Raw genomic sequence first — 16,445 nt, 5'->3', positions numbered from 1 at the left:
GACTAGACTTCTCCAATAGAGATTTTGGTGTAAATTTAAGGCATGGCAAAATTTGTTCTGGTGCAGAACATGAAAGGGAAGGCAACTAGAGAGCCCTAACCTGCAAGCTCTTCTCAGCTTCTAAAATCCATTGGCTTGGGTGTGTGGCCACCAGTGAGTCTCCAGAAGGGTCCTGGCATGGATCAATATAGAGAGCTGGGGAAAGTCAGTGCAAAGGAGCAGGCAGTGTGTGAGGCAGATAAGAGTACATGGAGGCGCATGGAAGGGGCAGTGGATGTCACAGTAGCATCTGAGGGGGGCCAAGTTTGAGGAAACAGCGGTTTTGGTCACAGAATAACTCTTAGAGAGCAATATTCCTTGGTTTAATCCTCAAAAAAACTCATCTTTAGTGAGTTTCCCATTCTGCAATTGCAAAATCAAATGTACATTTTAGTGGCAGTTTTGCAAAACTGTGTTCATATCGAGATTCTGCTGTCTCGCTTATCACTAACTATAAGTAGGTAGTCAAACCTTACATAGCAACTTAGACGGAGACCACTAGATGGAACACACAAAAATAAGGTGGAACACAAGCCCAGTCGCTCAGTTACAAAATAAGAAACGGGGAGATAATCGAAATATTCCCTACCAGTGCCAAAAATTCATTAAATAAACAGAGCTACATTGAAATTCTGTGCCTCAAAAGAAATGTTTGGTTTTCCACAAAGGTTGGGCAAAAATGTGATTGCTTATAAGCACAAGGAATGTGGTGTGGTGTGTGCTATTTACAAGAGCTCTTTCAGACCCTGTTGGCACTTTGGCCACATGCATAGCATTCCAGTGGTCCAAGTTGGGCACTATAGATTGCACCCTGTGGGCTCCTAGTTTTGCCCTATAAACCGACCTCAGTGGGCTCCACACTTTGGCACTAATGGCTTCCTTCTGCACGTTCCCACTCTGGCTCTACCTCCTGCACTCCCCAAGCTCGGAACCAGTTCCACAAGTTGGATGACTTAGCGCGGTTCTTGCCTGTCCCGAGTCCCTTTTCAGTACGCCGCAGACGGTGGCAGGCCCCCACGTCCTCGCCGTCCCTCCTTCCCCTTCACACTCTCCCAGTCACCCACCTTCTCTGTCCTGGGCTCCGAACAGCATAGATGCCATCAACGTCAGTATCCCGCCCTGCTCCATGCGCCCTTTTACTCCATGCCCGGCTGGAATAGGGGGGAACACTCAGTGATTTTTTCCCCACTGATATCCACGTTCTGATTTTGTTTTTTCTTCTTTTTAAATCCTTAACACTTCTGAGGGGCTGAATGTCTCCGCGGTTACTGGAGGTGACAGGCGGGAGCGAGCAGCGCGGCACTGAGGACTGGCAGATATAGGATGCAGTGTGAATTGTGACAGTAGTGTGGTATTTTCTCCAGTTGGTCCATAGTGCTTACTTTAACCGGATTTATTACGCATCTTACGATGTTAACAACTCTTGTTACGCTGCTGTTAATTGATAGGAGCTCGGTTCTCTGACCTAGAGAAATGCAAGCATAAGGGGAAAGTGTGGTTAGAGCTAAACTCTCAAAAGTAAAGGTGGTCCTTCAGGGTGATGCCATAGGGGACCCATTTTTGGTTCACAAAGGTTTCAGAAACAGCCTTGAATAGATGATCACAGATTTGTGAAATACCAGTGAGTTCCTGATTTTTAAAAAGACTCTTTATTGCATTCAATAACAAAGGCTCAGTTTCGTTAGTCTTCGTATTCTGTAGCCTAATGTGATCTGTGTTACTGCCGGCTGGCACTCTGCTGTATTTAATTGCAGGCTGTGGCCTTCCTATTTATGCTGTGCAGGACAATAGTGCTCTAATAGATACGTGTCAAGCTCTCTATGGGGGGCTAAGCAGTGTATTTGGTAGAAACGCGCTGGGGGAGCAGAAAGTGTACATTACTGCCTGCTATATAGACTCTTGAGATTATTTTTATTTTATTTAACAGGCTGCTCATTCAAATGATGAAATGATATGAATAAAAAACAAAACAAAATAGTACACCTAATGACATTTTTTTTCTTTTTTAACACATGGACATATTAAGATTTGATCTTCATTTTAACAGTATCTTTAGATAAAGGCGATGTATTTGGAAAAAAATAATAAAAGTTTGAGTTTTGCCATAGCAAATAGGACTAGGTAGAGTGAGCCACTAGCTACATCACATTAGGCACGGTGACGACTGCCGCTGACAGCTACGATTTTGAAAATGAAGACTACGACTGAAAATCGCTAGAAAATTCATGTAATGCGACGTGGCCTTTACATTTATTCAGAAATCACTGGGACTTTCAAAGAAGAACCAGAGTGCGACTTCATTTCTTCACAGAGTCCTTCGGTGTTTTTTTTTGAAGTGTGATCAAAGCCTATCTGCTCCTCAGATTTTAGTAGCACCACACTTGAATTCTGGGAGTCAGTCCACAATTAGCAGTCTTGTGTCACAATAATCCATCTGTGGTCTTCTCTCTCACTTTTTTTTTCTTTACTTTCATAGTTCTCCACATTTATCAAGAATCAGGTGGATAATGGGATAGGCAGACTGAAGCCAGGAGAGGATGCAGAAGCCATCATTACAGACATGTTTGTAAACCAGGACCGTGACAAAGATGGACGTATCGTCGCAGAAGAACTTAAGCTGAAGACTGATGAGGATGCAGAAAAAGTGAGGCACGAGGAGCTGTAAACATCAAGAAAATGGAGACAAGGAGCTGGCGAGTTGCACACAAGTGAGTGCCGGGTGAAAAGCAGGGTGCTGTGCCAAAATCAGGAGAAACAGCAATGCACTCCAGAGAGGTTCAGGTAAAATAAATGATAAATAAATAAATAAATACCTGCTTCTTTCCAATGAATGAATTTTGCACTTGGTTTGACTGGGTAGCTCCTTTAAGAACATGTTCTGTGGTTACAGGCATCACATTTTTTCAAGCAGTAAATCAGAAAGACCTTTCCTTATTTTATAACAGACTTCAGATATGTGCACACTTGGAAATTACCGTTATGAGGATTCTACTTTTTTTCCAGGTTGAGCTTTTTACCAAAAATATAACTGGCCTACGGGTATTAAAGTAAATGGTGGTGGTGGGCAGGAGGGATGGGGGCAAAGGGTAGTTAGAGGGGATCTGGGAACGACTTCTCATAGCACTGTTGTAATGGTTTTTTTTTTTCAATAGAGGAGTGGATTGTGTATTTCATGTACCGTTATAATAAACGTACAGCCCTCTTCTGCCAAAACATACCAACGAGGCAAGCAGTCGGTGTTCAGTCTGCGTGTTTGTATTAGCAGCAGGGAGCCGCAGTGTAATTCTACAAGTGCACAATTTGAAGTCTTCTGTACATGTGCCTCACAATATGAACTTGAGACCAACTAAAATTTAAATAATGCTTTTTTTTTTTTAAAAAAAGTGTCTCTTCAACACTTTTATTTTTTCTGTTTTTTCTCAAAACTATTCATAAGCTGTTTTCTTAAAGGCAGGAAGTTTGTTTATTTTTGACAACTTACTGTAGCTGTCCCAATGAATTCCGTGCTACAACATATAAAACATAATTTGTCAAAGATGGGTTTAAGAAACATAATTATAATTTGATATTCAATTGATCAAAAATTAAAATGATGTAAGCAAGCTTCATTACCAGCTCCCCGTTCTCAGATAGCCTACTGGACACTTACTCCAGTCTCAGATACGATCCTCTCATAGAGATCACTTTTATAAAGGGGCACAAAAAGAGTGTTAAGTGAAGCCTGAGCTCACATCTGTGATTGACAAATTTAAAGCTTACCCATTTCCTTCAGGTAAGAAACCAGACAGTTACGCAGCTTCCATGAGCCTTGACCTCACAGTACGGCTTAGGCAAGCTCAACTGCTTTTCTAATTTTTCGCAAGCTGACCTACAATACAGAATTTCCCCTTTCTGTTGTTGTCTGTGATTCAAAGTTCTGACAACACCTTTGCACTTTCAACAGTGCACTTCATAAAAGATAAATGTTATACTGGTTAGTGTAAAATACCAAATAGAGGTATAGAGAACAAATTAAAAACTTTTCCAGAATTTAGCTTGAAGTGTCTCCATTTTTCCCTAACACTATATATTCACGTGCAGGTTAAAGAGTGCGGTTTTTAAAGTGCTTCTCTTCAGATAAGCAGCCATGACCTGAGCCACTTTAAAACATGGAGTGGAACCGTGTACTTTCATGCCACTGTAGAAAAATGCTAGCTTTCATATTTAGGTGCTCGTTTACCTTCAAATTAAGAAAAATGAGAAAAAAGATGTCTCCTGGAGTGTGGTGTGGTCAGCTTCCTCTTGAAACAGATGAAGATTAAAAGAGTACGCATGTCTGGCCTTTTTTCAGTTCTGAGCCGAGATGTACTGCAGAATGGCGTTCACAACGTTCAGAGTTTCGTCCTTCTCCAACACAATGTCATAACCCTCCAAATACTGGTCCCTAAGCTTGTCCACCTGTGGAGAGAGGTTTTTAAAAGACTTTTCACACCAACCATCTTTATCAGCGCCAGATGTTTTTTTGGCAACATGTTTCCCTTAACTATAACTGGTCAATTTTACCCAATTAAATCAAGTATCCTTTACTTTTTCATTCTCTCTCAAGCCATTTGTTCTGAGGGTTCCCACTCATAACAACAAAAAAAAAATCAGACATTTAGGGTTGGTGTTCATCTTCACATACCTTGTCATTCAGATAACCAATCTTCAGGATGTTTTCCATGTTCTCAACTCCATCAGCCATCTGGAGGTCTCCCAAGGAGTCACCCAACAAGATGACATTACGTTTATCGTCAAGTTTCTCAAAATGCCCCAAATTCTTCAGAGCTCCATCATGCTTGTTGTACGGGTGAACGAGATTACCTTTGAACCCCTGCAAAAGGCCCTAAGGCACAACAAAGAAGTCTCCATAAACAAGGTGGCACATTCTCTGAGAACTTGCTTATTAGAGTAGGAACCAAACCACAATGAAGCTGTCTTCTAGAGGTGACTGGCGATTTCAATAACCTGGCAACCCAGAAATGGAGACAGTTAATTCTTTTAGTGTACCCCTGTAGTTGTAGGGTGTTGTACCATGTCTCTCTTATATAAAAAAATCTTGGGATAAGACTACACATTTTCAGAGAGATAATTTCAAGTCCTGCGTATGAGACTTTGTGCCAAGAGATGAATTAAAAACCTACCAGATCCAAGCAGGGGCAGAAATAAAACACAAACAGTAGAAGAAGAAAAGACAAAGAGTAGAAGACAAAGTAGAACATCGCAAAGAGGCTCAAAAACATTGCAGAGCAGGTCAGAAATTATGAAAGTACTAAAATTCGAAAGTCTCAAAAAACTGATAGTGAAGATCACATTAGCGCAAACAAATTGTTTATCCCAGTCAGTTAGCCAATAAAAGGTGTCATTTTGCTTTGCTTCTCATAGCATACTCCATAGCATAGCATGTATCTACCAAGATACAAACCCACACCACAGCTCAGAAATGTCATGAATGGTAATTCTTTATTGTGTTAAACAATGTAAAAACAAAGTCTCCTTTACTACAGGTGATGTCTACAAGAGCACAGGTGCCAGTGTGTAAGCAGGTTCAGAGAGCACAAAAATTCTCAATCTCATCATCAGGGACAGTGTGTAGATTTTCAAAAAGGCAATCCTCAATTTAGCTGTGTGCGGTAAAGGTTTATGTAGATGGTTATGCTGGTAGATCAGGCAGTGCGGACTACTGACTAGGCAATTAGAGTAAAATTCAAAGGTTGTAAATTTAGTTCCCACAATTGAGTTATTTAACATCACAGGATGATAGGAACTATTGTAGCACAACTCTGCTGGTTAAAGCAGAATGTTCAACACTTACATTTCCATCAAAGTCCATGTAGTTGGAGACAACAGTGATGTTGAAGTAGAAAACATCAGCCTGCCGAATGATCTCCTCAAGGATGTCTCCAATTCCAGCAGAGAAAATGAACAGAGGAATGCCATTCTTATGTAGCTGCCTGAAAAAGACGTCAAAACCTTCCCTGTAGGAAGGAGTAGGATATGACAGCAAATGTGTGTGTTAAAATCTAATCAAATTCAAATAATCAGCCCTGTACCTCCTCTTCCCACCAGGTTTCTAGTAACACTGTAAATATTCCAAGGCCATGGCTCAGTAAGCACTGGCTCTCCAATAAAGCTACTAAGATATCCATCCTGATTTTTGAACCCCCTTTATACAGTATGAATCTAGGGGAGCTGCTGTGGCCTACCCTGAGAGCTTCAAGAAGCCAGGAATAAACTGAAATGCATCCATGTCCATCAAAGACCTCTTAAGTCCTCCACTCTGCATCCTTGCCACCAAGGAGTTTTCTTTATCTACCTCAGCTACTTCCATTCCAGTGATGTGTGAGTACCCTTCAGGACCCCTGATTGTGCTTCCTCTATGGAAGGCATGTCAGTGGAATTCTGGAGGTCCTTAAAGTGCACCTTCCACCTCCCGTCTATATTCCCAGAAGCTCTCCATTCCTGCTATACACAGGATGGGTGAAGCACTTTTTCTCCTTCCGAATTTTCTCATGGATTTCCAGAATTGCTTTCAGGCCAAACTAAAACTCATTCTCCACGGCATAACCAAACTCCTCCCACAGCTGAATTTTTGCTTCAGCAAGTGTCACTGCCATATTCTGGTTGTTCTGTCAGCTGTCTCTGATGTCTCACAAGATACCCTAAGCTCAGATTCAAGAGGAAAAATGTTTATTTCAGCCTGGTCACAGAACATAGAACACTGGACCAGCTCTTAACCCTCACGAGAATTCTGGAGGGTTCATTGGAGTATGCCCAACCAGCCTACATGTGTTTTGTGGAGTTGGAGAAGGCATACGATTGTGTCCCCTCGAGGTGTCCTATAAGGGATGCTTTGGGAATATGCACTACCGGGCCTGCTGTTGTGGGCTACTCCATCCTTATAAGTTAGACTTGCTTCCAGTGAGTTTGGGATCCCACAATTCTGTTTTTATAAACAGAATTTCTAGATGCAGCAAACGAGGTGGAAGCAAACCACTTCAGTGACCCCCGGATCACATCTCTCCTTTTGACAGATGATGTGGTCCTGTTGGCTTCATATGGTGGTAACCTTAACTGTGCACTGGGGCATTTTGTGGCTGAGTGTGAAGCAGTCAGGATGAGGATCAGCACCTCCATGTCTGAGGTCACTGTTCTCAACTAGAAAAGGGTGGAGTGACCTCTCCAGGTTGGGGAGGAGGTGGTACCTTATGAGGAAGAGTTTAAGCATCTCAGGGTCTTGTTCACAAGTGTGGGGAAAAGAGAGCAAGAGATCGACAGACAGACTGGAGCGTCATCAGAAGTTATTCAGGATGTGAAACTAATTGCTGCAGGGCTATCTATGCGTGACAACGGGAGCACCTAACTTTGAGTCTTAATAACATAAAGCCTTCGTCTGCTGTGTCAAACATTTGAATCACATTGGGCTGTCTTTGTAGGGCTCCTTTCACATACTTAACATGTTGTGTAACACCTCAAAGACACATACATTAGGATAATACTAGGGGGCTCCGCCCCCTGCTCGCTTCGCTCGCCAACCCCTGGCGTTGGGGCATGACAAAGAGTGAGATGTATGAATTAGATATAGAATAGTGTGCAGGTTTGGATGATGCCTATATAAATACAAAATAGAGTGTTTGGCATAGAGTAATGTTTTAATGGAATATTTCTCTGTATACAACATTAGTAGTAAAGATGGTGTCTTGTCTTTGAATGAGTCTTCCTTGGCATGGATCATTTTTAATTTTAACTTTAATGTGAGATGAACGTCGAACACATGAGAAGGCAAAATAAAGTTGTCCATGTCCAAAAACGGGTTCAGAGAGGTAGATGCCAACCTTGTCCATGGTTTGTCCTTGTGATTTGTTGATGGTCATGGCAAATGCAGGTTTAATGGGGAACTGTCGGTGTTTCAATGTAAAAGGTAATTCTAGGTCAGAACTCGTAAGGTCAATTCCAAGAATGAGAACAGTATTGTTAGCATGTGAATCTGAAAGAACTGTTGCTTGAATAACATCGTGTGTTATGGTGTTGACGACTAACCGTGTGCCATTGCATAAACCCTGTTTAGTGTTAAGGTTTCTTAATAGCATGATTATTGTTCCGTTTTTAAGGGTAAGGTTGTGTTGTGGTCATTCGTACGGGTTAATAGTGTTCAAATATTCTAATGGGAAATTCAGATGTTCATTGTCGTCATCAGAGTCAACTTTGTCAGAGCTTAGAAAGAGCCGTGTCTCTCCAGGAAGTAATGAAATGACCTGGTTAATAATGTGATTAACATTAATATTTTTTGGACATAATATAGTGCGTTGTGTTAACCACATATGCGAAAGCAGTATGGGCCATTGCCTTTTGGTGGCCTGATATGTACTCCGGTAGATGCAAAAGCAAATGAACTATTGTAGGATCTAATGCAGTTCATAAAGTTTTTACTTTCAGGCACATCCTTAGTTAGAAGCTTCTGTAGATATTCAGGATATGAATGTAAAGGAGGCAGTCTAATCTGCCCCTTTTGACAACAACGTGTAAATTCATTATTTGTATTGCCAGTTGTTTCTTCTGTGAAGTTAAGTGAATGACAATGATTGCAAATGACATTCATTAATCCCAATGAATTTTCCTCAATAGTGGACTCATTATTGAAAGCGTTGTCAGCCAACTGGCGTAAGCGTTTAGCAGACGTCTGGTGTTGATGTCTGCGACGGGCATGGTTTGCTTGTGGTGTTTGAGTGCCGCGTTGTTGCATGTCCATTATTTGTGACGCGCTATTTTTGATTTTTAATTGATCCGTCTCCGCTTTGCGCAAAGTCCGTTTCACTCTACGTCGTGCATTGTTTGTATCGTGCCTTGTCCGTTTTTGTATGTCGGTCAGTTGAGCTTTCTGCTTTTTGAGTCCTGCTTGCTTGTTTTCTGGCCGGTCATATGCGCGTTGCTTTGCTCCCTTTTTTGTATGTCTGAGACGCGAGCTCTTTCTTTTGAAATCGTGCTTGTTTTGATGCAGCACTTTGAGACGCGCGCTGTATGCATCTACATTCAATGTGTCTGTTCATTTGGGCACGTCTCTGTAACGGGGTTACTTGAGCTTTGCGTTTATTGATCCGAGACATTTTTTCTCACGTATTTTCCGAAGCGCGTTGTATGCGCCGCCGTGTATTTTTTTGGTTTCATTCGTGTTCGTGTGTTTGGTCCCGTTATCCGATCCGAATCGTTTTGTACCCGTGACCGTGTATGCATGACTTGTTTGTTCCTCAGCGTGCGAAATATGGATAAGTAATAAGGAGGATCGCACTCACTGTTAATATGGATCCTTTTCTCCAGTTGAATGGTTAATAGTGCTTTATTTTAATGAGATCCACCTATGCTGCCTAGTGTGAAGGTTTTGATTTGACGTATGTTTAATATGGACGTTTCCTTTAGATATGTGGCTTTGGGTGTCACTTCTTATTGATTTGGGGGGGGGGGGGTGTGTGTGGGTGAGGATTGTTGTTGCGCGAGCGTCTTCTTTCGTTTTGTGTTCCAGGGGCTTGTTGAATCCCCCTCTTTGTGTGTGTCCCGTCCGTTGCTTGTAGGGTGTGTGGGGTGGTTTTGTGTTCTTTTTTTTTGTGTTCCAGGGGCTTGTTAAATCTCCCTCTTGGTGTGTATCCCGTCCGCCCTTTCTTGCGCCTGCGCAGTACGTCTTTTTGCAGCTAATGCCCATGGCCGGATGTGCCTGCGTCCATCATCCGGTTTAGCATTCTCGGTTAGTAATATGGTCTCGGTTAGTAATATGGATATGATTCTAAACTGGTGTGCATTTGTGTACCCTTCAATGAGCTTTTGGCCACTATTGTTAAGGATTCCCTTTAACGCTCCATGAACCTGCACTGGGAAAAAAAGCTTCAGGAAAAGAATGCATGAACACCAAGTAACTTAACATGGAATAAAAAGTCTGTCTCCTTCTTGCGCCACAAAATTGTTGAACAGGGTTTGTATATAGCAGCTAGAGAGAACATTAGAACAACCTAGACAAGGACAAGCCATGCAGCCCGACAAAACTCACCAGTCCATTCTGTTTAATTCTTGTAAAATGACATCAAGTCAAATTTTGAAAGTCCCTAAAGTCCTCGTGTCTACCACAGTACTCGGTCACTTATTCGTTGTGTCTGTGGTTTTCTCTATGTAAAGGAAAATTTGTAATGTTTGTGTGAAATTTACCCTTAAAAAAGTTTCCAACTGTGTCCCAGTGTTCTTCATGAACTCATTTTAAAGTCACTGTCTCAAACCACTGGAATAATTCCATTCATAATTTTAAACACTGCGATCATGTCTCCTCTTCATCTTCTTTTGTTGAAACTGAAAAGGCTCAGCTCTTTTAATCTTTCCTCATAGCTCATCCCTTGCAGTCCTGGAATCAGCCTAGTCGCATTCTTTGGACTTTGTCTAGTGCTGCTATGTCCATTTTGTAGCCTGGAGACCCAAACTGCACACAGGACTCCTGATGAGGCCTCACCACTGTGTTATAAAGCTTCAGCATAACCTTCTTGGACTTGTACTCCACACATCAGGGTGCTATATAACCTGGTGTTCTGTTAGCCTTCTTAATGGCTTCTGAACAGTGTCCAGCAGTTAAGAATGTTGAGTCCAATGTGACTCCTAAAGTCTTCTCATAAGGTGGACTTTCGAATTTCAAACCTCTCATTGTTTATTCAAGTCTAACATTTTTACTTCCTATGTGTAATACTTGACATTTACTTGCATTAAATTTCATCTGCCACAAACCTGCCCAAGTTCCTCTATGATAATTCGACTGATGATCTCTTTATCCTCCTAGCTTGGTATCATCTGCAGACTTAACCAGCTGTTTACTTCTATTCCAATCCAAGAGTGTCCGAGAGAATGTAAGAAGGTTCAAAATAGAAACTCTTGCTTTGTTCCCTGCCTTAGGTCAGTGTCTCCCATAATTCTTTCCAGTTATTTTCTCAATATTTTACCAAAATAAAGTGCTAAATACAAACTCCTTCTAACTCGGATTTAAATGTTTCCATTCAATCTCTTAACTCTTGAGGTTTATGTGACAGACTGGTAAATTACAGTACTCCATGATGCCATGATGAAATAAAGGGCACTATTTTATGCTTGTTTGGTTTCAGAGGCAAAAGATAGAGCCAGGAGGCAGATCACCTTACCACCCCACCAACTCAAATCCCCAGCTAACCCTACACTCCCCCCTCCCCAAAAAGGTAAAGCAAAACCCTGACCTACCTGAGCATAACATTGGACTCCTTTACCACCTGAGTTATTTGAGATTTCTGAATCTTCTCTGCAACAAGAAAGTTGTGTGCTTTTGTCCCCCTAAGGAGAAGGAGATAAAAATATTAGAAATACAACAAGAAACCAAATAAAGAGCAAAACCAAAAATAATAATAATAATAATAAAAGGAGAACCATAGACTCACCATTCCACCATGAATGGCAGCTTCTCTTCAACAGTGAGGGCAGGATCAATTTCAATTGGGTAGTACGTATTTAACAGGTCCTTAAGCTGTGCAAAGAAATGTTTGAAAATTGTGCGTCTTTATTTTAATGAAAACTGAGAATCTGGATCCCAGGCCATCAGAACTACAAACTGTCTCTACCTAGCCTTCTTTCCAGGTCTACACATCTGAAAGACTTTCCTACAAGCATTTCCTCCAATAACAAAATCTTGAAACTAGAGCGTGAATGGAGCGCACTTGTTTACAGCGTGAAGTGTCATGAAAATCAAGTGTGTATTAATGGTTTGCCTTCAAAAAACACAGCCAGCTGAAATACTGCTAGAGAAACATGCAGACTTGAAAGGAACAATGTGATAGATAGAAAAGGTGCTATATAATAGATAGATAGATAGATAGATAGATAGATAGTGCCTTTCCTATCTATCTATCTATCTATCTATCTATCTATCTATCTATCTATCTATCTATCTATCTATCTAATAGATCAATAGGTGCTTTATGAAAAAAAATTTAAACAACAAACTAAGACTGCAATATACAGTTAGGTCCATAAATATTTGGACAGAGGCCACTTTTTTCTAATTTTGGTTCTGTACATCACCACAATGAATTTTAAATGAAACAACTCAGATGCAATTGAAGTGCAGACTTTCAGCTTTAATTCAGTGGGGTGAACAAAACGATTGCATAAAAATGTGAGGCAACTAAAGCATTTTTTGAACACAATCCCTTCATTTCTGGGGCTCAAAAGTAATTGGACAATTGACTCAAAGGCTATTTCATGGGCAGGTGTGGGCAAGTCCATCGTTATGTCCTTATCAATTAAGCAGATAACAGGCCTGGAGTTGATTTGAGGTGTGGTGCTTGCATGTGGAAGATTTTGCTGTGAACAGACAACATGCGGTCAAAGGAGCTCTCCATACAGGTGAAAGAAGCCATCCTTAAGCTGTGAGAACAGAAAAAACCCATCCAAGAAATTGCTACACTATTACGAGTGGCAAAATCTACAGTTTGGTACATCCTGGGAAACAAAGCAAGCACTGGTGAACTCAGCAACGCAAAAAGACCTGGACGTCCACGGAAGACAACAGTGGTGGATGATCGCAGAATCATTTCCATGGTGAAGAGAAACCCCTTCACAACAGCCAACCAAGTGAACAACACTCTCCAGGGGGTAGGCGTATCGATATCCAAGTCTACCATAAAGAGAAGACTGCATGAAAGTAAATACAGACGGTGCACTGCAAGGTGCAAGGCACTCATAAGCCTCAAGAATAGAAAGGCTAGATTGGACCTTGCTAAAGAACAACTAAAAAAGCCAGCACAGCTCTGGAAAAACATTCTTTGGACAGATGAAAGAAACCAAGATCACCTCTACCAGAATGATGGCAAGAAAAAAGTATGGAGAAGGCATGAAACGGTTCATTATCCAAAGCATAGCACATCATCTGTAAAACACGGTGGAGGCAGTGTGATGGCTTGTGTGTGTGTTCAGGTGTGAGCTGTCCTTGCTAAAGATGTGCAGCCCTTTCAAAGATAGCCTATTTGGGAAATCCCAGCAGGAGTGCAGCTCTTGAAGTGGCTCTTGGCCTTTGCGGAGGTAGGTTGGAAATTAAGCCTTTTCAAAGGTAGCGATTTCGGCATTCCGACAGGAGTACAGCTTGTAAGCAGTGAGTTCTGTCTGACTCTTGCTAAGGTATTGAAGCTGAGGTAGCCAGCCTTAGCCACTGCTGTTTGTGATGAGAATGAGTGAAAAGTGAATGACACATAGATAAGTATTGAGTGGTGTACATTTAAATCATGGCCAATAATTTAGGTATTTCCACTATTAACAACTTGTCCTCCAATATAAAAGAACCTTAGAGGTTAATGTGCCTTTTGTGAACACTTTTACATGATAAAACATTCAAGGTACTTACAGTTACCTGTGTAAATACACTGCTCAAAAAATGAAGGGAACACTTGATCATCACAGTCAATGAAGCTTCAGGGATATCAATTTGTCCACTTAGGAAGCATAAGCGATTATGAATCAACTTCACCTGCTTTAGTGCAAATGAAAAGTGACAACAGGAGCACTGGACAGGCAATAGCAAGACACCCCCAAAAAGGGAATGGTTTTGCAGGTAGTGGCCACAGACGAGTGCTCTCCTTATCTTTCCTGATTAATACTTCTCTAGTTTTGCAATTTGCTAGTGTTCTTGTCACTACTGGTATCATGAGGCGGTACCTGCAGCCAAATCAGGTAGCCCAGCTCCTCCAGGATGGCACGTCCATATGTGCCTTCACAAGAAGGTTTGCTACGTCTCCCAGCACAGTCTCAAGAGCATGGAGGAGATACCTGGAGATGGGCTGTTACATGAGGAGAGCTGGACATAGAAGGGCATCAGCCCAGCAGCAGGACTGGTATCTGCTCCTTTGTGTGAGGAGGAACAGGAGGAGCACTGGCAGAGCCCTACAAATGACCTCCAGCTGGCTACTGGTGTGTATGTCTCTGACTCCATGAGGGTGGCATGAGGGCCTGACATCCTCTAATGGGACCAGTGCTCATAGCCCATTATTGTGCATCTTGACTGGCATTTGCCAGAGAATACCACAATTGGCAGCTTGGCCATTGGTACCCCATTCTTTTCACAGATGAGAGCAAGTTCACACTGAGCACATGTGACAGACATGAAAGAGTCTGGAGACGCCTTGGTGAATGTTATGCAGCCTGCAACATCATCCAGTATGACCAGTTTGGCATTGGGTCAGTGATGGTCTAGGAATGCATATCCTTGAAGGGTTACACAGACCTCCATATACTAGACAATGGTACCCTGACTGCTATTAGGCGCGGGGGTGAAATCCTCAGAGCCATTGTCAGAGCTTACACTGGAGCAGTGGGCCCTGGGTTCCTCCTGGAGCAGGACAATGCCAGGCCTCATGTGGCCAGAATGTGTAGGCAGTTCCTGGACAACGAAGGCATTGATGCCATTGACTGGCCCGCATACTCCCCAGACCTGAATTCAACTGAGAATCTCTGGGATGTTATGCATTGGTGCACCCAACAATGCCAAGGAGTGCCACAGACTGTTTAAGAGCTCACTGATGCCCCGATCCAGATCTGGGAGGAGACCCCCCCCAGGACACCATCTGCTGTCTCTTCAGGAGCAAGTCTAGACGTTGTCGGGAGTACATACAGACTTTGTTTTTCGGTGTGATGTTGAATCAGCCCTCAATGAGTTGGTGATTTTGGTTTCCATTGACTGTTGTTACATCATTAAACAGTATTACTCAATAAAGACTTTCCCCTTGAATATTTCGTTCATTGAGATCTGATGTGTGCTTTAAGTGTTCCCTTATATTTTAGCAGTATAGTTTAAGATGACCATTGTACAATTAGGTTTGCATATTGCTTAAACAAACCAATAAGACAATGTTAGTGTACGTGACTAATCACACAGCATGCTTGAAGTGCATGTCCTACCCCAAAGTGATGACATGGTGCACATTAGCGCATTCAAGTTAACTATTTCACTTTACTCTGTGTGTGTACTTGGGACCCTAAGGACCCTATAAACAGTAACTTTCACGTTAAAATACAAATCATGTCCATGTAAGCTTAATAGAAATTACAATGTTATGTGAAAGATTTAAGTAGTAGTAGGATTGCCATGTGTATACAATACAGTGACATTCCTACTTGCATGTCCAAAAAATTGTAACGTCTTTCCATGCTCTAGTGTCATGATAAACAAGAACATATAAAAATACAGAACACCTATCACAGACGCATACATAGAGCCCACCTAAGTGCACACTCTTCAGCAAAATGAGGTTTGGGTAAAAAAAAAAAATCAACCAAAGTCACAAAACAGCAGGAAACTTAACTTGAATGTAAAGCCATACCTTCTTTTTCCCTTCTTCTGAAATCAGCCTGCTGTTGTCAATAATACCTGAAAAGAAAAGCAACACTAGCTAAGCACAGGTAGGGGATCATGCTAAGGTGATGTCACCCTTGTCCCCATTCACTTACTGTGACAAGTGGGGACACGTGTCCCATTGTAGGCAAATCTAGTTAGAGTCATGTCAAAATCAGAAATGACCTGAAAATGGCAGAAAGCATAGGGTGAATACAAAAAATACATATAGAAAAGTTAGAATTGGTGCAGGGCTGCAGTGCCATATGGACATCAAGGACACTTAGGCACATGACTCTACCTGTACTCTGTTGGGTCCTCCTTTGCGAAAGCACTCTAATGTGACTTCTACCTTCTTCCTGTCACGTATATGGACTGACAGATTATGAAGCTCTGGCACCTGCAAAAAGAAAACAGCGGTTAGCAAGCCTTAATTTACAATGCAAATTGAAAAGATGACAAAAGAAAGGATAGATGCACTACGTGATGTCTGGGTAAGCATACATGCGCGCCTGATTGCATAGGCATGGTAAGCACAGAAGTAAGCATGCAGCACAGCAGCACACAGTGTGGCCTCAATGGGTAGCAAAGACAATTGTTTATGAGAACTGATAGCACAAACAAGTGAGACACTAATATGGGGTGTCCTGGGCAGCAGGCACATTCAGATCTGGATGTTTAAACCACAGAAACAAGTATTGGGAGTAGTGCAGTTTGCCAGGCTAAATGAAATGTAAATTAAGGTCAGAAGTCAAGTGGTAGCTGAATGCTGTGCCAAGTCAGTTCCCAGTGAGCCCCTACCAGCTGACTGAAAGAGGAGCAGCAATGAGGATGAATAGTGGTGTATTCCTCTACATCCACATACATCCAAGTTACTAACCACCCTGTGGCAGACTGGCCTGAGAAGTGAAAATTGTGCATTTGTCAGTGTTAACATGTCCTCTGGGACACAGTTCCAATTACATTTGCCTTGCCTAGGCGTAGGCAACCCCACCTTTTCCCCACAGGCAGATTT

At 42.0% G+C, this 16,445-nt stretch overlaps 3 protein-coding genes across 4 annotated transcripts in view; 1 reads left to right on the top strand and 2 right to left on the bottom strand.

Annotated features, from left to right (window-relative positions):
* Positions 1 to 3,274, top strand: part of LOC114665108 (peptidyl-prolyl cis-trans isomerase FKBP10-like) — a 37,729-nt gene extending 34,455 nt beyond the window's left edge. Inside the window, exon 11 of one of the 2 annotated variants that reach the window (XM_028819504.2) lies at positions 3,161 to 3,274. Coding sequence is in view for 1 of the 2 variants with exons in the window: in XM_051936466.1 (XP_051792426.1) it covers positions 2,516 to 2,704 (189 nt within the window). In the remaining variant the exon portion in view is untranslated. Of the gene's footprint in view, positions 1 to 2,515; positions 2,832 to 3,160 lie in introns of those variants that run through there. The other variant, XM_051936466.1, reaches the window with a different exon arrangement.
* LOC114665109 (7-methylguanosine phosphate-specific 5'-nucleotidase-like) overlaps positions 1 to 16,445 on the bottom strand; it is a 37,755-nt gene that overhangs the window by 17,864 nt on the left and 3,446 nt on the right. The window lies entirely within an intron of this gene.
* On the bottom strand, positions 4,312 to 15,825 carry LOC114665110 (7-methylguanosine phosphate-specific 5'-nucleotidase-like). Its single transcript, XM_028819507.2, has 8 exons — positions 15,732 to 15,825; positions 15,547 to 15,616; positions 15,420 to 15,466; positions 11,490 to 11,575; positions 11,296 to 11,385; positions 5,873 to 6,035; positions 4,703 to 4,903; positions 4,312 to 4,476 (listed from the first exon to the last, which is right to left on the bottom strand). The coding sequence occupies exons 2-8, from the start codon at positions 15,596 to 15,598 to the stop codon at positions 4,366 to 4,368; spliced, it is 750 nt and encodes a 249-aa protein (XP_028675340.1). The 5' UTR covers positions 15,599 to 15,616; positions 15,732 to 15,825; the 3' UTR covers positions 4,312 to 4,365.

Source organism: Erpetoichthys calabaricus, chromosome 14, assembly GCF_900747795.2.
Source record: "Erpetoichthys calabaricus chromosome 14, fErpCal1.3, whole genome shotgun sequence".
NCBI classification, from domain to species: Eukaryota; Metazoa; Chordata; class Cladistia; order Polypteriformes; family Polypteridae; genus Erpetoichthys; species Erpetoichthys calabaricus.
The sequence above is the reverse complement of the archived record's forward strand: the minus strand, read 5'-3'. Positions and strand labels throughout refer to the sequence as shown.